Source organism: Ranitomeya imitator, chromosome 1 (assembly GCF_032444005.1).
Source record: "Ranitomeya imitator isolate aRanImi1 chromosome 1, aRanImi1.pri, whole genome shotgun sequence".
In the NCBI taxonomy this organism is placed as follows: domain Eukaryota; kingdom Metazoa; phylum Chordata; class Amphibia; order Anura; family Dendrobatidae; genus Ranitomeya; species Ranitomeya imitator.
The window spans coordinates 771,873,928-771,896,296 of NC_091282.1; the positions used below are offsets into that span (position 1 = coordinate 771,873,928).

General features: G+C 45.0%; 1 protein-coding gene across 1 annotated transcript in view; it reads left to right on the forward strand.

Annotated features, from left to right (window-relative positions):
* The window catches only part of VIPAS39 (VPS33B interacting protein, apical-basolateral polarity regulator, spe-39 homolog), a 36,729-nt gene that overhangs the window by 4,449 nt on the left and 9,911 nt on the right, over positions 1–22,369 (forward strand). Inside the window, exons 13-17 of the mRNA XM_069735769.1 lie at positions 11–142; positions 219–260; positions 485–574; positions 751–837; positions 907–996. Of these exons, the coding sequence (XP_069591870.1) occupies positions 11–142; positions 219–260; positions 485–574; positions 751–837; positions 907–996 (441 nt within the window). The remainder of the gene's footprint in view (positions 1–10; positions 143–218; positions 261–484; positions 575–750; positions 838–906; positions 997–22,369) is intronic.

Below are 22,369 nucleotides of genomic sequence, written 5' to 3' on the forward strand. Positions count from 1 at the left end.
GTCCTCATAGGCAAATGACAAACACTTGGAGGCCTCAGGTCAGGAGCTCTTCCGCAAACACCCCCGGAAAGCCTCGCTCCTCTTCATGCCGCTGGTCACCACCCTGTATTACGCTTGTATTTACCACTACTCTGAAGCAGAGGTGAGTGGTGCCCATGCAGTGCCTCGGGGGGGACCGGGGTATTCTACGCTTTAGTTTCATTGCTGTCTCTCTGCAGGGTACATTCAGCAGTCCCAACAACCTACGTAAAACCTTCAAGGTGAGTGGAACCTGGAGCGATAGAGGGCGTCTGCAGATGGTGGCGTGTAGGCAGGTGCAATATTGGCACTTTCATCGGACTTTTACAGCTGCGGGCAGTGTATTGGCAGATGCGATGTTAGGGTGCGCTGCGCGGCTGTGGGAGTGCGCCGCGGGCCGTGTGTGGACGTGTTCTGTGCCTCACTATAAGCCTCCATTCCCATAAATTGTGCTGTGTTGCCACAGATCCCAGAGAAGTTGTACATCCTGACGGCGCTGGCGGCTCGGGCCAAGCTCCGGTCCTGGGTGGATGTGGACGCTCTGTTTACCACTAAGGTTTGGAGTCTTTGTTTTGTACCAGACTATACTGAGAACGTGGGGGAGGGAAAAGCAGCATGACACATTACTTGAGACTTCCCCCTCGCTACATTGTCAGGTCTTTCTTTTAGGGGCAGTGGTCGTTAGTCGTGTGCTCGTTATGCCCATCATAGTCCCCTTTTCTGTTTCCTCAGAACTGGCTAGGATACACTAAGAAGAAGGCTCCCGTTGGCTTCCACCGAGTGGTAGAGATTTTACATAAGAATGGGGCCCCTGCTCAGGTGTGTAGCCCCTGTTTTTGGTGGGGATCTCGCTGCACTTCTGTAGCTTTATATCTCTTCTTCCCTCAGGTTCTCCAGGATTATATCCGGCTGGTGGAGGACGTTGAGACCCGAATTTCCCTGGCCACTAAGTACAAGTGTCACGACGTAGTGATTGATGTGAGTCATGATGATTAAGGGACCCCCAAAATGTCAATCTCTGCCCCCCGCAGATGCTTCACTGTAATAATTTATTAATAATTATTTATAATAATCCTGAGCTTCTTACATCAAGAATACTGATACACAGTCATGGCTGAAAGTGTTTGCACCCTTGAAATTGTTCTAGGAAATTAAATATTTCTCCCAGTAAATTGCAATTCCACATGTTTTATTATACACTTTTATTTCCTTATGTGTGTATTGGAACAACACAAAAAATAGAAAAAAGGCAAATTGGATATAATTTTACTCAAAACTCCAAAAAGATCTAGACTAAATTGTTGGCAACTTCAGCCTAATATTTGGTTGCACACCCTTTGGAATAAATAACTGCAATCAATCACTTCCTATAACCATCCACAAGCTTCTTACTCCTCTCAACTGGAATTTTGGATGACTCTTCTTAGAAACTACTTTACTTCAGGTCTCCCATATGTGAAGGCGCCTTCTGACAGCAATTGTCAGATCTCTCCATAGGTGATCAATAGGATTTAGATCCTGACTCGTTGCTGCCAATTCAGAACTGTCCAGCGCTTTGTTTCCATCCATTTCTGGGGGCTTCTTGAAGTATGTTTGGCGTTCTTGTCCTGCTGGCAGACCCATGACCTAGGGCAAAAACCCAGCTTTCTGACACCAGGCACTACATTGCCACACAAATCCTTTTGTAATCTTTAGATTTAATGGTGCTTTGCACACAGTCAAGTCACCCAGAGGCAGCAAAACTACCACAAAACATCTGTGACCCGCCACCAAATGTGACTGTAGGTACTGTGTTCTTTTCTTTTTAGGCTTCATTGTGTTTTCGGTAAATGGTAGAATGATGTACTTTACCAAAAAGCTCTATCTTGGTCTCATCTGTCCAGAAGACTCTTTCCCAGAAGGATTTTGGTTACTCATGTACATTTTGTCAAACTGCAGTCTCGCTTATTTAGGTCTCAGTGTCAGCAGTTTGGTCCTTCGGGGTCTCCTGCCATAGCTATTCATTTCATTCACATGTGGACGAATAGTTGGCACTGACACTGATGCACCCTGAGCCTGCAGGACAGTTAGAATTTTTTGGGGAAAATGATTGGGGCTTATCCACTATCCAGACTATCCTGCGTTGCAACCTTTCAACTATTTTTGTCTGCCATCCATATTCAGGGAGATTAGCTACAGTGCCATGGTTTTAAACTGATTATGTTGCGCACCGTGGACAAAGCAACATCAAGATCTCTGGAGATGGACTTGTAATCTAGAAATTGGTGACATTGCTCACACAGTCCTCTTCTCCTCTTTCTGTTCTCCATGCTTAGTGTGGCACACACCGACACACAATGCAAAGATTGTCAGCTTATTCTCTTTTTATCTGATTTCTGGTGTGACTTTCGTATTGCCCACACCTGTTACTTGCCTTTATTTTTGTGTGTGTGTTTTTCCAAAACACACACAGACAATGTGAAACATGTAACTCCAACAATTGTCTTTGGGAAATGCTTGATTTTCTGGAACAATTTCAAAGGTGCCAACACTATATAATCTTTATTTTTATATAGCGCTAACAAATATGTCGCAGCGCTTTACAGATATTATCATCGCTGTCCCCAGTGGGGCTCACAATCTAATATCCCTATCAGTATGTCTTTGGAATGTGGGAGGAAACCAGAGTGCCCGGAGGAAACCCAAGCAAACACAGAGAGAACATACAAACTCTTTGCAGATGTTGATATATATATATATATATATATATATATATATATGTATGTGCATAGTAACTAACTATTTAGCTATTCACAATAACAGTAATTTGGACCAGGTGTGCCAAACTTTTACATGCCACTGTGTAAGTATCTATCTATCTATCTATCTATCTATCTATCTATCTATCTATCTATCTATCTATCTATCTATATGTATGTGTGTGACCCTCCTCATACTGGGGGGCCACACAGGGCAGCCCTGATACTAGGGGGTTGGGTACACAGGGCAGCCCTTATAACAGAGGGACACACAGGTGCAGGACACACACTTGCCCTCCTTGCTGAGTCTCACAGCTTTCCATTTCTTGTTGCTCTCCTTGTAACTTTCGGAAGGCTCTGTGGAGATGTAGAGGAGCCGGTCCGTGTCAGGTCCCGTTCTCCTGTCCTCCCCTGGTGCCCAGCACTCACCGTCGTGCAGCCTGGCAGCGTCCAGCCAGTGTAGCCAGAGCTGCCCCAGCATGGCTACAGGACTGGGCAGGGCCGCCGTCGCGCTTTCCCCTTGCTGCTGCTGCCACCATTGGTGCTGCCAGGCCCCCTCTCTGCGCTGCTCACCTCTGACGTTATCCTCAGGCCGCTCCAACATTCTTTTTGCTACAATGTAAGAAGAAAGTGGTGAGTGACGGCAGCAGGAGGTGGCCCTGGTATCGGCGCTGGGGTGAGCCCTCCCCCTGGCAACAAAGGGGTTAAACCCATGCAGTGTATGGCACCACAGCCGGTGGCAGAGACATTAGCGCACCCCCTCTTGCCTCGATTAACGCTCAGGGCCGGCTGTAAGTGAGGGTCCTGGCCCTCAGGGGGCCACAGCGCGTCATTCCGACCCCAACATCCCCTGTGTGACCTGCAGGGATTCCGCAGGCCAGAGCGGAATTACAGGCCTTCCTTCACCTGGCTTGTCCCTCCCAGCCCCCGTCCTCCTGACAAGAACTTCCCGCCCACAGTACGGAACATGTATATATAATGTGCGAAGTGTACGGAGACGTGTACATGTGTATATAATAAAAAACTAACTACAGTGGGGGGACGCTCGCCCCCGGCTGTCCAGTGTGTACGAGTCACAGGGGTGTTGCTATGTGGAATGGGTGTTGTTATGTGGAGTGAGTGTGGCTATGCAGAGTGGGCAGGGCCATGGGTAGTGGGCGTGACTTGATATACACACAAACACAGCTCAAAAAAATGAAGGGAAGACATAAACAACAGACTATAACTCCAAGTAAAACTTCTGTGAAATTAAACTGTCCACTTAGGAAGCAACACTGTTTGACAATCAATTTCACATGCTGTTGTGCAAATGGAATAGACAACAGATGGAAAATATTGGCAATTATCAAGACACACTCAATAAAGGAGTGGTTCTGCAGGTGGCGACCACAGACCACATCTCAGTGCCAATGGTTGGTTGTGCTTTCACACTCGTAGCATGAGACGGACTCTACAACCCACACAAGTGGCTCAGGTAGTCCAGCTCATCCAAGATGGCACATCAATGCGAGCTGTGGCAAGGTTTGCTGTGTCTGTCAGCGTAGTGTCCAGAGGCACTCCCAGGTGACAGGCCAGTACACTAGGAGACGTGGAGGGGGCTGTAGGAGTGCAACAACCCAGCAGCAGGACCGCTACCTCAGTCTTTGTGCAAGGAGGACCAGAAGGAGCACTGCCAGAGCCCTGCAAAATTACCTCCAACAGGCCACAAATGTGCATGTGTCTGCACAAACGGTTAGAAACTGACTCCATGAGGATGGTCTGAGTGCTCGATGTCCACAGATGGGGGTTGCGCTCACAACCCATCACCGTGCAGGACGCTTGGCATTTGCCACAGAACACCAGGATTGGCAAATTTGCCACTGGGGCCTTGTGCTCTTCACATATGAAAGCAGGTTCACACTGAGCACATGTGACAGACATGACAGAGTCTGGAGACGCCATGGAGAGCGATCTGCTGCCTGCAGCATCCTTCAGCATGACCGGTTTGGCAGTGGGTCAGTAATGGTGTTAGATGGCATTTCTTTGGAGGGCCGCACAGCCCACCATGTGCTAGTAAGAGGTAGCCTGACTGCCATTAGGTACCGAGATGAGATCCTTAGATCCCTTGTGAGACCATATGCTGGTGCGTTTGGCCCTGGGTTCCTCCTAATGCAGGACAATGCCAGACTTCATGTGGCTGGAGTGTGTCAGCAGTTCCTGCAAGATGAAGGCATTGAAGCTAGGGACTGGCTCGCCCTTTCCCCAGACCTGAATCCGATTGAACACATCTGGGACAACATGTCTCGCCCCATCCACCAACGTCACGTTGCACCACAGACTGTCCAGGAGTTGGCGGATGCTTTAGTCCAGGTCTGGGAGGAGATCCCTCAGGAGACCATCCTCCACCTCATCAGGAGCATGCCCAGGCATTGTAGGGAGATCATACAGGCACGTGGAGGCCACACACACACTACTGAGCATCAATTACTTGAGCTATTTCCACTGAAGTTGTATCAGCCTGTAACTTCATTTTCCATTTTGATTTTGAGCATGATTCATACTCCAGACCTCTAAGGGTTATTAGTTGTGATTTACGTTGATCATTTTTAGGTTTTATTGTTCTCAACACATTCCACTATGTAATGAATAACAATTTACAACTGGAATATTTCATTCAGTGATATTTTTGAGCAGTGTATATAGATATGTATAGATAGATATCGACATACACTCCCTGGCAGAAGTTGTGTCGCTTATCCATGTTATGTAAATAAAAGCTTATAACCTGACGTTAAATTCATCCATTCGTTGTATAAATTATTCTTTTGAAAGCTGAAACCCTCCGAAATGTGGTTTAGGTTAAGAAAATAAATTGGCATCAATGCAGAAATATTGATCATTTAATGGGCACAGAATGGTCAGATTTTGGCAAGACAAAAGTTTTGTCGCCCACAGAAAGTAATGTTATATTCAAACAAATAATTAAATTAAAATACAAATATATGTTGCATAACATTGGTGAATAAAGTTGTCGTACTATTAGAGTCATATTTAATATTTTGTGTGACTTCCATGAGCTTGAAGTACTGCATCCATGCAGTTCAACAATGATTCATACAATTTATTAATGAAGTCATCTGGAATAGCACAGAATGCAGTCTTCCATGCCTCCCAGAGTTCATCTAGGTTCTTTGGTTTTCTCTTCCAAGCTTCCTCTTTCATCCTACCCCAAACATGCTCAATGATGTTCATGTCTGGTGATTGGGCTGTCCAGTCCTTGAGCACCTTGATCTTTTTTGGCTGGAGGAACTTAGTTGTAGAGATGGATGTATGAGATGGAGAACCATCCTGCTGCAGAATTTGACCCCTTTTATGATTTGGAATATAAGAGGTAGCTAATACTTTTTGGTATTTTAGGCTTTTGATATTGCCTTCCACCTTGCAAATGTTTTGCACACCCCCATACTGAATGTAACCCCTTTCCATGATCTTTCCACCACCAAATTTAACTGTTTTCTGGGTTTATTTTGGATCCATACGGGCTCCAGGATTTCTCCTGCAGTATTTGCAGTGGCTGTGGTGTAATTCTACTGAAGAATCATCAGAGAAATCCACCTTCGGCCACTTTTCCAGGGTCCATCTGTTTAGCAGGCTGTGGGACTTTGCAAATGTCACATGGTTTTTTATTTGCCTTTGGTTTAGTGCTGGCTTCTGGGCACTTATTTGACCATGGAGGCCATTTCGAGACAGAATCCTACAAACTGTTCTAGTTGACACAGAGACATGAGGTGACCAGGCCTGTTGGAGCTCTGCTGCAGTGGAAGAGGGGCTTGCTTTGGATTTTCTAACCAACAAACGTTCCTCCTGAGCAGTTGTCTTGCGAGGTCTGCCGGACCTGGGCTTGTCAAACACATCTCCAGTCTCTTTAAATGTATTTTTAATTCTTTGTACTTGACGCTGAGACCCATTAAAGGTGCCAGCCATCTCTGCAGTGGATCTGGTCTTCAGCCCCTTGATAATCCAGGCTTAGGTCACAGGGTGGATTTTTGGCATGTTGTCAGAGCTCAAGTTGCAGTTCAAGTGAAGGTCTGGGGTGCTGGGTTTCTTTTTATATACACACACACTAATTAACCGATCATTTACTGAGCAAAGGTGAGGATGTAAACTAGGATTGGGTGCAGTATATGACCAGGCGACAAAACTTTTGTCTTGGCAATATCTGACCATTCTGTGTCCATTAAATGATCAATATTTCTGCATTGATGCCAATTTATTTTCTTAACCTAAACCACATTTCAGAAGGTTTCAGCTTTCAAAAGAATAATTTATTCAACCAATGGATGAGTTCAACGTCAGGTTATAAGCTTTTATTTACATAACATGGAGAAGCGACATATATGTGCGTATATATGTGCGTATATATATATATATATATATATATATATATATATATATATACTAGATGGTGGCCTGATTCTAACGCATCGGGTCTTCTAGAATATGCATGTCCACATAGTATATTGCACAGCCCACGTAGTATATTGCCCAGTCACGTACTATATTGCCCAGCGACGTAGTAAACAGCACAGAGCATATTGCCCAGTTACGTAGTATATTGCCCAGTGACGTATAGCAGAGAGCCACGTAGTATATTGCCCAGTGACGTAGTATACAGCACAGAGCCACGCAGTATATTGCCCAGTCACGTAGTATATTGCACAGCCCACGTAGTATATTGCCCAGTTACGTAGTATATTGCCCAGTGACATACAGAACAGAGCCACGTAGTATATTGCCCAGCAATGTAGTACACAGCACAGAGCATATTGCCCAGTGACGTAGTATATTGCCCAGTGACGTAGTATATTGCCCAGCCACGTAGTATATTGCCCAGTGACGTAGTATACCGCACAGAGCCACGTAGTATATTGCACAGCGACGTAGTATACAGCACAGAGCCACGTAGTATATTGCCCAGTGACGTAGTATACAGCACAGAGCCTTGTAATATATTGCACAGCGACGTAGTATACAGCACAGAGCCACGTAGTTTATTGCCCAGCTACGTAGTATATTGCCCAGCCACGTATGTCACAGGTTAAAAAATAAACATACTCACCTTCCGATCCGAGGGCCCCTTGTAGTTCTGTCGCCTGTTCGCCAGCTTCCGGTCCCAGGGTGTGATGACGTCGCGGTCACATAACCGTGACGTCATGGCAGGTCCTTCTCGCGCAGGCGCGCAGGACCTGTGATGACGTCGCGGTCACATGACCGTGACGTCATGGAGGGTCCTTGCGCAGGCACGCAGGACGTGTGATGACGTCACGGTCACATGACCGTGACGTCATGGAAGGTCCTTGTCGCATACCATCTTTAGCACCGGAGGAGCGAGGAGTGGGAAGGTGCCGGAGGGTGAGTATATGATGATTTTTTATTTTTTAAATTATTTTTAACATTAGATCTTTTTACTATAGGCAGCATCAATAGTAAAAACTTGGTCACACAGGGTTAATAGCGGAGTGAGTTACCCACGGCATAACGCGATCCGTTACCGCTGGCATTAACCCTGTGTGAGCGGTGACTGCGGGGAGTATGGAGCGGGCGCTGAGTGCAGGGGAGTAGGGAGTGACTTATCGGACTGTGGCCGTCGCTGATTGGTCGCGGCAGCCATGACAGGCAGCTGGCGAGACCAATCAGCGACTTGGATTCCATGACAGACAGAGGCCGCGACCAATGAATATCCATGACAGACAGACAGAAAGACAGAAGTGACCCTTAGACAATTATATAGTGTGTATATATATATATATATATATATATATATATATATATATATATAATGTGGGTACGGAAAGTATTCAGATCCCTTTACATTTCTCACTCTTTGTTTCATTGCAGCCATTTGGTAAATTCAAAAAAGTTCATTTTTTTCCCATTAATGTACAATCTGCACCCCAACTTGACTGAAAAAAGGAAATGTAAAATTTTTTTTTCAAAATTATTAAAAAAGAAAAACTGAAATATCACATGGTCATAACTATTCAGAACCTTGTGCTCAGACACTCATATTTAAGTCACATGCTATCCATTTCCTTGTGATCCTGCTTGAGATGGCTGTACTCCTTCATTGGAGTCCAGCTGTGTTTAACTAAACTGATAGGACTTGATTTGGAAAGGCACACACCTGTCTATATAAGACCTCACAGCTCACAGTGCATGTCAGACCAAATGAGAATCATGAGGTCAAAGGAACTGACCAAGGAGCTCAGACAGAGAATTGTGGCAAGGCACAGATCTGGCCAAGGTTACAGCAGAATTTCTGCAGTACTCAAGGTTCCAAAGAGCACAGTGGCCTCCATAATCCTTAAATGGAAGAAGTTTGAGACCACCAAAAGTCTTCCTAGACCTGGCTGTCCAGCCAAACTGCGCAATTGTGGGAGAAGAGCCTTGGTGACAGAGGTAAAGAAGAACCCCACGGTCACTGTGGCTGAGCTCCAGAGATGCAGTAGGGGGATGGGAGAATTAAAAAAAAAAAATAACTTTTTTGAATTTGCCAAATGGCTGCAATGAAACAAAGAGCAAAAAAATTTAAAGGGGTCTGAATACTTTCCGTACCCACTGTATGTATGTGTGTGTATTATTATTATTTATTTATATAGCACCATTAATTCCATGGTGCTATACATGAGAAGGGGTTACATCAAAATACAAATATCACTTACAGTAAATAATACTAACAATATCAGACTGATACAGAGGGAATAGGACCCTGCCCTTGCGTGCTTACATGCTACAGGATTATGGGGAAGGAGACAGTAGGTTGAGGGTTGCAGTAGCTCTGATGGTGTTGAGGTGGCCGTGTGGTCATTACAGGTTGTAAGCTTCTTTGAAGAGGTGGGTTTTCAGGTTTCTTTTGAAGGATCCAAATGTGGTGGATAACCGGACGTGTTGGGGCACAGAATTCCAGAGGATAGGGGATATTCGGAGAAGTCTTCGAGGCGATTGGGTGAGGAGCGAATAAGCGTGGAGGAGAGAAGGAGGTCTTGGGAGGACCGGAGATTGTGAGGGAAGATATTGAGAGATTAGTTTGGAAATATACAGAGGAGAAAGGGTATGGATGGCTTTGTTGGTCAGTGTTAGTAGTTTAAACTGGATATGCTGGGAAATTGGGAGCCAGTGAAGGGATTTGCAAAAAAGGGGAAGCAGGAGTGTAGCGAGGAGAGAGATTAATTAGTCGGGCAGCAGAGTTAAGTACGGACTGGAGAGGTGCGAGAGTGTTAGAAGGTAGGCCACAAAGGAGGATGTTGCAGTAGTCAAGGAGGGAGATGATTAGGGCATGTACAAGTATTCTGGTAGAGTGAGGGTTGAGGAAAAGACAGATTGTGGAAATATTTTTGAGCTGGAGGCGACAGGAGGTGGCGAGAGCTCGGATGTGCGGTTTGAAGGACAGAACAGAATCCAGGGTTACTCCGAGGCAGCGGATATTGGGGACAAGGGAAAGTGTGACTTCATTTATTTTGATAGATAGATCAGGTAGGGAAGATATGCCAGATGGAGGAAAGATAATTAGTTCAGATTTGTCCACATTGAGCTTGAGGAAGCGAGAGAAGAAGAAGGAGGACATGGCTCATAGACACTCTGGGATTCTGGAGAGCAGAGAGGGGACATCTGGGCCAGAGAGGTAGATCTGAGTTTCATCAGCATATAGATGGTACTGGAAGCCATAGGACCTTACGAGTTGTCCCAGGCCGAGTGTATAGATTGAGAAGAGTAAGGGCCCAAGGACAGAGCTTTGAGGGACATCAACAGAGAGGGGGCGAGATGAAGAGGTAGTATGGGAGTAGGAAACGCTAAATGTGCGGTTGGTAAGGTATGAGGAGATCCAAGATAGGGCAAGGTCTTTGACTCCAAAGGAAGATCTGTGGTAGGAGGCAGTGGTCAACTGTGTTGAAGGCAGAGGACCGGTCTAGAAGGAGGAGTATGGAGAATTGTCTGTTATCTTTGGCTGTAAGTAAGTCATTAGTAATTTTGATCAGGGCAGTCTCAGTGGAATGGTTGGGATGGAAGCCAGATTGTAGGTTGTTGAAGAGAGAGTTAGATGCAAAGTGAGAGGAAAGTTCAGGATAGACGTGATGCTCAAGGAGTTTGGATGCAAATGGGAGCAAAGATATGGGGCAATAGCTGGACATAGCGCTTGGGTCAAGTGATGGCTGTTTGAGGATAGGTGTGATTATGGCATGTTTGAAAGCAGTGGGGAAGGTACCAGAAGTTAGTGATAGGTTGAATAGATGGGTTAGGGATGGGATTAGTGTGGTGGTGAGGTTGGGGAGGAGGTGGGATGGGATGAGGTCAAGTGCACAAGTGGTGAGGTGTGATTTGGAGGGAAGATGAGCAAGCTCCCCTTTAGTGATTTTGGAGAGGGAAGTTATGGGGTTTGGGCATTGGTCTGGTATACAAAGGGGTTGTGGTGGTTTGAAGACAAAGATTTGCCTTATTTGGTCGATCTTAGGCTACGTTCAGATTTGCGTTGTGCGCCGCTGCGTCGGCGACGCAACGCACAACGCAAATAAAAACGCACCAAAACGCATGCAAAATTTTTGCCGAAATTTGGACGCAAGAAAAATGCAACTTGTTGCATTTTCTGCGCCCAACGCTTGCGGCCAAAAAAACGCATGCGTCGCACAACGCAGCACAACGCATGTCCATGCGCCCCCCATGTTAAATATAGGGGCGCATGACGCATGCGTTGCCGCAGCGTTTCCCGACGCAGCGTCGGGAAACGCTAATGTGAACGTTGCCTTATTTTTGAAGTGCGTGGCAAAGTCCTCGGCAATGATTAGGGAACTCGGAGGGGGCAGTGGTGTGCGGAAGTGGGAGTTAAAAGAGTTGAACAACTGTTTGGGGTTATAGGATAAGGAAGATGCAAGGGTTGTGAAGTAGGCCTGTTCAGCAGAGGTGAGAGCTGATTTGAATGCGAGTGTTGCATGTTTGAGTGCAGTGAAATCATCTTGCGAATGTGTTTTCTTCCAACGCCGTTCTGCAATTCTGGATACTTGCCGAAGCTTTTTAGTGATGTTATTGTGCCAGGGTTGTCTATTGGTTCGTCGCACTCTGCTATGCATGACAGGGGCGACCATGTCAATAGCTGATGCAAGAGTGGCATTATAGAAAGCAGTGGCAGTGTCTGTGTCGTGGAGTGAGGATATGGATGCTAGTGGTAGGATAGAGTCAGAGAGTGTGTGGGTGTCTAGGTGTGCGAGGTTCCTGCGAGGATGCGCATTTTGCTGGACATGGGTGACAGGTGAGGAGGACAGGGATGAGAAACTGAGTAGATGGTGGTCAGATAGAGGGAGAGGGGAGGTTGTGAAGTTAGATAGGGAGCAGAAGCGGGTGAAGACAAGGTCTAATGTGTTTCCGTCTATGTAGGTGGCTGAGGTGGACCAATGAGTAAGTGCAAAGGATGAAGTAAGGGACAGGAATTTGGAGGCTGCTGACTGGTGGGTGTCAATGGGGATGTTGAAATCATCCATGATGATGGTGGAAATGTCAGCAGAGAGAAAGTGAAGAAGCCAGGTGGAGAATTGGTCAATAAAGGCAGTGGTCGGGCCCGGAGGACGGTATATGACGGCCATTTGGAGGTTGTAGGGGGAGTAGATGCGGACAGTGTGGACTTCAAAAGAAGGGAGGATAAGAGAGGGTAGAGGTAGGATTGGGTTAAAGATACAGTTGGAAGAAACGAGAAGGCCCACTCCACCATTTTTATTGCCAGGGCGAGGAGTGTAGGTGAAGTGGAAGTGTATGTGTGTATATATATATATTTATATATATATATATATATATATATATATATATACACTGCTCAAAAAAATAAAGGGAACACTATTATCCCACATGCTAGATATCACTGAATGAAATATTCCAGTTGTAAATCTTAAGTCATTACATAGTGGATTGTGTGGAGAACAGTAAAACCTAAAGATGATCAACATAAATCACAACTAATATCCCACGGAGGTCTGGAGTTGGAATGATGGTCAAAATCAAAGTGGAAAATGAAGTTACAGGCTGATCCAACTTCAGTGGAAATGGCTGAAGACAGGGAAATGATGCTCAGTAGTGTGTGTGGCCTCCACATGCCTGTATGATCTCCCTACAACGCCTGGCATGCTCCTGATGAGGCGGCGGATGGTCTCCTGAGGGAGCTCCTCCCAGACCTAGACTAAAGCATCCGCCAACTCCTGGAAAGTCTGTGGTGCAACGTGATGGTGGATGGTGCAAGAAATGATGACCCAGATGTGATCAATCAGATTCAGGTCTGGGGAATGGGTGGGCCAGTCCATAGCTTCAATGCCTTCATTTTGCATGAACTGCTGACACACTCCAGCCACATGAGGTCTGGCATTGTCCTGCATTAGGAGGAACCCAGGGTCAACCGCACCAGCATATGGTCTCACAAGGGATCTAAGGATCTCATCTCGGTACCTAATGGCAGTCAGGCTACCTCTTACTAGCACATGGTGGGCTGTGCGGCCCTCCAAAGAAATGCCATCTAACACCATTACTGACCCACTGCCAAACCGGTCATGCTGAAGGATGCTGCTAGCAGCAGATCGCTCTCCATGGCGTTTCCAGACTCTGTCACGTGCTCAGTGTGAACCTGCTTTCATCTGTGAAGAGCACAGGGTGCCAGTGGCGAATTTGCCAATCCTGGTGTTCTGTGGCAAATGCCAAGCATCCTGCACAGTGTTGGGCTGTGAGCACAACCCCATCTGTAGACGTCGGGCACTCAGACCATCCTCATGGAGTCGGTTTCTAACCGTTTGTGCAGACACATGCACATTTGTGGCCTGCTGGAGGTCATTTTGCAGGGCTCTGGCAGTGCTCCTCCTGTTCCTCCTTGAACAAAGGCTGAGATAGCACTCCTACAGCCCCCTCCACGTCTCCTAGAAGCGCCTCCAGCCTCTGGACACTACGCTGACAGACACAGCAAAACTTCTTGCCACAGCTCGCATTGATGTCCCATCCTGGATGAGCTGCACTACCTGAGCCACTTGTGTGCGTTGTAGAGTCCGTCTCATGCTACCACGAGTATGAAAGCACAACCAACATTCAAAAGTGACCAAAACATCAGCCAGAAAGCATTGGCACTGAGATGTGGTCTGTGGTCCCCACCTGCAGAACCACTCCTTTATTTAGGGTGTCTTGATAATTGCCAATAATTTCCATCTGTCATCTATTCCATTTGCACAACAGCATGTGAAATTGATTGTCAAACAGTGTTGCTTCCTAAGTGGACAGTTTAATTTCACAGAAGTTTTACTTTGAGTTATATTCTGTTGTTGAAGTGTTCTCTTTATCGTTTTGAGCAGTGTATATATACAGCTCTGCAAAAATTAAGAGACCACTGCAAAATTTCCAGTTTGTCTGATTTTTCTCTTTATAAGTATAGTTTTGAATAAAATGTAAATTGTTCATTTAGTCTATAGGCTATGTGCACACGATGCGGATTTAGTGCGGATTCTTCCGCGCAGAAACGCTGCAGATCCGCACTGTGATTTACAGTACAATGTAAATCAATGTGAAAAAAAAAGCTGTGTGGGAACGCTGCGGATTTAAAAGAAGTGCATGTCACTTCTTTGGTGCGGATCTGCAGCGTTTCTGCACCCTTCCATTATAGAAATCCGCAGGGGTAAAAACCGCAGAAAATCGGCACAAAATCCGCAGAAAGTCCGCGGCAAATCTGCACCTGCGGATTCTGCCAGGAGATGCGGATTTTGTGCAGAAAATTCTGCACCCCATTCCGCAACATGTGCACATAGCCTTAAACTTCTGACAACATGTCTCCGAATTTCCAAGCAATAAATTTTGTATTTTTTTCTGACAAAAAAATTGTCAAAATTAAAAACAAACAAACAGTGCTTTCAGACCTCAAATAATGCAAAGAAAACAAGTTCATAATCATTTAGAAACAACAATACTAATGTTTTAACTCTGGAAGAGATCAGAAATCAATATTTTGTGGAATAACTATGATTTTTAATCACAGCTTTCATGTGTCTTTCACACTGCTTATGGTACAAACATTTAAGCAGTTCTTCTTTGTTTGATGGCTTGTGACTATCCATCATCCTCTTGATTACATTCCAGAGGTTTTCAATTTAGTTTGTGTCTGGAGATTGTGCCACCCATGACAGGGTTCTGATGTGGTGGTCTCTTAATTTTTTCCAGAGCGTATATATCTATAATATAACGCTGGGAGCGTCACTCTGTCCGAAGCCTTTATAGACTGCGCAAGCGCCGGCGCAGTCTGGCCCCCACAGAGTGACGCTCCCAGGAGATCGCGGTATGCGTAAGCACTGAACGCATACCGCGATCTCCACCGGAGAGTCAGGGACCGAGGACGCGCCAGGAGGGAGGGTAAGTATATTCACCTGTCCTCCGTTCCAGCGCTGCGTGCGGCTCCGTCTCCCGGCTCCTCTGCTGTGACAGAGTCCAGTCACAGGCAGAGGAGCCGGAGTGTGTGTTCAAGAAAATGGCGCCGGAAAGCGCGTACTGCGCATGCGCCGATTCCTTCTGCCGGAATCGGCGCCTGCGCAGTCCGCGCTTTCCGGCGCCATTTTCTTAAAGACACACTCCGGCTCCACTGCAGGTTTGTCTTCAAGAAAATGGCGCCGGAGAGCGCGGACTGCGCAGGCGCCGATTCCTGCTGCCGGAATCGGCGCCTGCGCAGTCCGCGCTTTCTGGCGCCAGTTTCTTGAAGACACACCTGCAGTGGAGCCGGACGATAGGTGAGTATGGTATTTTTTTTTTTTTATATGGCAGCAGCATACGGGGGCATACACACTGGAGCGTCTTATGGGGGGCATATAATACAATAGTGGCGCAGGATGGGAGCAGCACATGACAGAACGGGCGCAGGATGGCAGCAGCACATGACAGAACGGGCGCAGGATGGCAGCAGCGCATGACAGAACGGGCGCAGGATGGCAGCAGCACATGACAGCACGGGCGCAGGAAGGCAGCAGCACATGACAGAATGGGCGCAGGATGGCAGCAGCACATGATGGAGACCATATACCAATATAAATGCTCGGGCGTAGAACGGGTTCAATAGCTAGTATATATATATATACGCACACACACACGAAAAAAGTGTTTAGTCAGCCAATTGTGCAAGTTCTACTACTTAAAAAGATGAGAGGCCTTTAATTCACATCATAGGTAGATGACAACTATGAGAGTCAAAATGAGAAAACAAATCCAGAAAATTATCTTGACTGATTTGGCAAGATTTATTTTGCAAATTATGGTGGAAAATAAGTATTTGGTCATTAAGAAAAGTTAATCTCAATATTTTGTTATATATCATTTGTTGGCAATGACAGAGGTCAAACGTTTTCTGTAAGTCTTCACAATGTTGGAACACACTGTCGGTGGTATTTTGGCCCTTTCCTCCATGCAGATCTCCTCTAGAGCAGTGATGTCTTGCGCCTGTCGCAGGGCAACACAGACTTTCAACTCCCTCCAAAGGTTTTCTATGGGTTTGAGATCTGGAGACTGGCTAGGCCACTCCAGGACCTTCATATGCTTCTTACGAAGCCACTCATTCGTTGCCCTGGCGGAGTGCTTGGGATTATTATCATGCTGAAAGACCCATCCACATTTCATCTTCAATGCCCTTGCTGATGGAAGGAGGTTTGTACTCAAAATCTCACGATACATGGCCCCATTCATTCTTTCATGTACACGGATCAATCGTCCTGGTCCCTTTGCAGAAAATCATCCCCAAAGCATGATATTGCTTCCCCCATGCTTCACAGTAGGTATGGTGCTCTTTGGTTGCAAACATGACAAGTTTTGTTTCTACCAAACAGTTCTACTTTGGTTTCATCAGACCATGTGACATTCTCCCAATACTCTTCTGGATAATCCAAATGCTTTCTAGCAAACTTCAGACAGGCCCAGACATGTACTGGCTTAAGCAGGGAAATACGTCTGGCACTGCAGTATCTGAGTCCCTGGCAGCGTAGTGTGTTACTGATGGTAGCCTTTGTTACGGTTCTGGGATTTTTGCTCACCGTTCTTGTGATCATTTTGACCCCACGGGGTGAGATCATGCGTGGAGCACCAGATCGAGGAAGATTTGCAGTGGTCTTGTATGTCTTTCATTCTTTTTATTATTACTGCCACAGTTGATTTCATCACACCAAGCTACTTGCCTATTGCAGATTCATTCTTCTCAGCCTGGTGCAGGGCTACAATTTTGTTCCTGGTGTCCTTCGACAGCTCTTAGTGGAGTTTGGAGTGTGACTGTTTGATGTTGTGGACAGGTGTATTTTATACTGATAACAGGTTCTAATAGGTGCCATTACTACAAGTGATGAGTGGAAGTATGATACCAAAAAATCCTTCAATCCTGCTGTCAAAAAAACCCTCTGGGAAGAAAAGAAAAACTACAATCTACACCAAAGAAGGAAAACTCATTCCCAAACGCGGGTTAAAAAATAAATTTTTATTAATACACTATCAAAAATACATAATCATGTTCAAATAATATAATAACAATGTACCATAGGGGGAGCATACAGGGACAGAGATACAAGTGGGAAACCTGGAAATAGCGGAGCAGCATGCAGACAACAACCTGAAAAAAATAGACTGCTATCAAAGGGGTATATTGTGTAAAAGTTTTTTTCTTTTAATATATATCGTATAAATGCTATAAAACCTAAAGTGCTAGTGCAATATATATATATATATATATATATATATATATATATATATATATATATATATATATATATATATATATATATATATATATATATATATATATATATATATATTGTATGAAGCTGAATGTGTGTATGTATGTCCAGGATTGGCATCTGCACCGTCGCAGCTACAGCCACAAAATTTTGCACAGTCACACGTCTGGACCCCGTGAGCGTCATAGGCTATGTTGTGAGGCAAAATTTTAACCCCGCGCAGTCCAATTCACCAAACCATTTTGCCCCTATCTACATAATGGGGAAAAAGTGAAAGGAAAAGTGTTGGAGGCGTCGCAGCTACAGCCACAAAATTTTGCACAGTCACACATCTGGACCCTGAGAGCGTCATAGGCTATGTTGTGAGGTGAAATTTTAACCCCGCGCTTTCCAATTCACCAAACAATTTTGCCCCTAGGTACATAATGGGGAAAAAGTGAAAGGAAAAGTGTTATAGGCAAATTGACAGCTGCCAGATGTGAACAAAGGGGACTTAAAGAGTGAGAGCGATGGCGCCAAAGAGTATATACCGTACAGTTGCTAAGGTGAGGCCCCGACATGGGATACTCACCACACACAGGGATATGAACAGACACACAAAAGGCGCCACAAACTACCACGTGCTTGAACACATAAACCACCCTCTGCACACATTTCACCACACATACACCAACCTCGCCACATAAAAGTCGAAACACAAAAGTCGCCGCTCAAAACGCGCCACGCGCAAAACGCGCCACGCGCAAAACTCACCACATGCAAAACTAGGCTCACGCAAAACTCGCCACACGTGCAAAACTCACCTCATGGAAAACTCGCCACACGCAAAACTTGCACACGCGGAAAAATTGCCACATGCACAAAAGTTGCAACACATGTAAAAGTTGCCTCACACAAAACTTGCACATACTCAAAACGCACCACACATAAAACTCGCCACGCGCAAAACTCGCCATGCGCAAAACTTGCTGCACACAACTTGCTACACTAACCTGTCACCTGCAACTCTACACATAAAAAGTTGCTACACGCATGTCGCCACACAAAACTCATCTCACAAAAGTCGCTACATGCATGTCGCCACATGCAACTCAACACACACAACTTGACACATGAAACACACACAAGTCTGGTATTATCCTTCAAAAATAAAAATCTGAAATAATAAGCAAACTACAAGAGCAACAAATGTACCATATAGGAAATACGGCAGCTGTCAGTCACATGACCTGTCTATTATGTGTATGTGAGCTAATATATACTGCCAGGGGGGAGGGCTTCCTGTTGGCTGGGGATTTATCAGGCTGCCAATTTAGCTTACAAATACTGAGGTAAAAATACTGACCAAATAACGTGTGAACGCGGTCTAATACAGGAGGAGATGACACACAGATATATACTATATACAGGAGGAGATGACACACAGGTATATACTATATTCAGGAGGAGATGACACACAGGTATATACTATATACAGGAGGAGATGACACACAGGTATATACTATATACAGGAGCAGATGACACACGTATATACTATATACAGGAGGAGATAACACACGTATATACTATATACAGGAGGAGATGACACACAGGTATATACTATATACAGGGGAGATGACACAGGTATATACTATATACAGGGGAGATGACACACAGGTACATACTATATACAGGGGAGATGACACACAGGTATATACTATATACAGGAGGAGATGACATACAGGTATATACTATATACAGGAGGAGATGACACAGGTATATACAATATACAAGAGGAGATGACACAGGTATATACTATATACAGGAGGAGATGACACATATATGCTATATACAGGGGAGATGACACACAGGTATATACTATATACAGGAGGAGATGACACACAGGTATATACTATATACAAGAGGAGATGACCTACAGGTATATACTATATACTGGAGGAGATGACACAGGTATATACTATATACAGTGGAGATGACATACAGGTATATACTATATACAGGAGGAGATGACTTACAGGTAGATACTATATACAGGAGGAGATGAGACACGTATATACTATATACAGGAGGAGATGACATACAGGTATATACTATATAAAAGAGGAGATGACACATAGGTATATAGAGGAGATGACATACAGCAGGTATATACTATATACAGGGGAGATGACAGGTATATACTATATACAGGAGGAGATGACATACAGGTATATACTATATACAGGAGGAGATGACTTACAGGTACATACTATATACAGGAGGAAATGACACACGTATATACTATATACAGGAGGAGATGACATACAGGTATATGCTATATAAAAGAGGAGCTGACACATAGGTATATAGAGGAGGAGATGACATACAGCAGGTATATACTATATACAGGGGAGATGACACAGGTATATACCATATACAGGAGATGACATACAGGTATATACTATATATAGGAGGAGATGACATACAGGTATATAGTATATACAGAAGAGATGACATACAGGTATATAATATATACAGGAGGAGATGACATAAGTGGACTGTAATATATGCAAAATAGACCGGATATTAAGGTGCTTACTACTATAATAATTACAGGCAGTATATCAAGTGAATCTAAGGATGACAAAAAAGGAATCAGTTTTTATTGCACAGAAGCACAAGTCACTTTAATGAATATGGGCACTATATGACAATATGAGCAAATGTAAAGATATATGTATGATATATAAGCACAAATTAATTGTAAATTATAATTGGATTAATTAGATATTTGTTGAGACACGTATAAATGGAAGTCAGGTATGGTTACTCACTGCTTGAAAAAGGCTCAGATGGAGCTGAAACGTCGCCCGGCTATGTGGGTTGATTAAAACCTTCCACTTTTTTCACTTTAACAATGGAGTGCTGCCTCTTTTTTTGAATCTCTCTCTCTCTCTCTCTATATATTGTAACAAAAAAATAAATTTAAATATTCAAGACTCTCACAGCATATCCCTTTGCAATGGCAGAAACAAGGATATATATAAAGTGCAATGTCACATATTCCAGACCAAAGGTCCTGTGGATGTTTTCAAAATATGAGTAATACAAGATAGCAAGTCAAATTAAGCACTGCATATTTACCTCTATAGTATAGGTATCCAGGTGCCCACCACACCCGACGTACGTTTCACTCTGAGAGCTACATGATTATGTATTTTTTGATATTGTGTATTAATAAAAATGTATTTTTTAACCCGCGTTTGGGAATGAGTTTTCCTTCTTTGGTGTAGGTAATGAGTGGAGGACAAAGCCTCTTAAAGAAGAAGTTACAGGTCTTTGAGAGCCAGAAATCTTGAATGTTTTTAGATGACCAAATACTTATTTTCCACCATAACTTGTTAAATAAATCTTGCCAAATCAGACAAGGTGATTTTCTGGATTTGTTTTCTCATTTTGACTCTCATAGTTGTCATTGTCACTTTTTAAGTGGGAGAACTTGCACAATTGGTGGCTGACTACTTTTTTTCCTCTGTGTGTGTGTGTGTGTATGTGTATGTATATGTGTATATATATATATATATATATATATACTAGATGGTGGCCCGATTCTAACGCATCGGGTATTCTAGAATATGCATGTCCCCGTAGTATATGGACAATGATGATTCCAGTGCCCGTCGCTGATTGGTCGAGGCAACCTTTATGACATCATCGTCGCCATGGCAACCATTATGACATCTACGTCGATACTGTGCCCGTTGCTGATTGGTCGAGGCCTGGCGGCCTCGACCAATCAGACACGGGATGTCTACGTCCTTTATGACATCATCGTCGCTGTGCCTGTCGCTGATTGGTCGAGGCCTGGCGGCCTCAACCAATCAGAGACGTGGGATTTCTACGTCGATACTGTGCCCGTCGCTGATTGGTCGAGGCCGGGCGGCCTCGACCAATCAGAGACGCGGGATTTCCAGGACAGACAGACAGAAAGACAGACGGAAAAACCCTTAGACAATTATCTATCTATATATATAATTGTCTAAGGGTTTTTCCGTCTGTCTGTCTGTCTGTCTGTCTGTCCTGGAAATCCCGGCTCTCTGATTGGTCGAGGCCGCCAGGCCTCGACCAATCAGAGACCGGCACAGCATCGACGTAGAAATCCCGCATCTCTGATTGGTCGAGGCCGCCAGGCCTCGACCAATCAGCAACGGGCACAGCGACGATGATGTCATAAAGGACGTAGACATCCTGCGTCTGATTGGTCGAGGCCGCCAGGCCTCGACCAATCAGCAACGGGCACAGCGACGATGATGTCATAATGGTTGCCATGGCGACGATGATGTCATAAAGGTTGCCTCGACCAATCAGCGACGGGCACAGTCTGCCGCGAATTCTGGAATCATCATTGTCCATATACTACGGGGACATGCATATTCTAGAATACCCGATGCGTTCGAATCGGGCCACAATCTAGTATATATATAATTGTCTAAGGGTTTTTCCGTCTGTCTGTCCTGGAAATCCCACCTCTCTGATTGGTCGAGGCCGCCAGGCCTCGACCAATCAGCGACGGGCACAGTATCGACGTAGAAATCCCGCGCCTCACCAATCAGTGACCGGCACAGCGACGATGATGTCATAAAGGACGTAGACATCCCGCGTCTCTGATTGGTCGAGGCCGCCAGGCCTCGACCAATCAGCAACGGGCACAGCGACGATGATGTCATAAAGGACGTAGAGCCTGGCGGCCTCGACCAATCAGCAACGGGCACAGCGACGATGATGTCATAAAGGACGTAGAGCCTGGCGGCCTCGACCAATCAGCGACGGGCACAGTATCGACGTAAATGAGTGGCCATCATTACTTAAAGAAATGAAGGTCAGTCA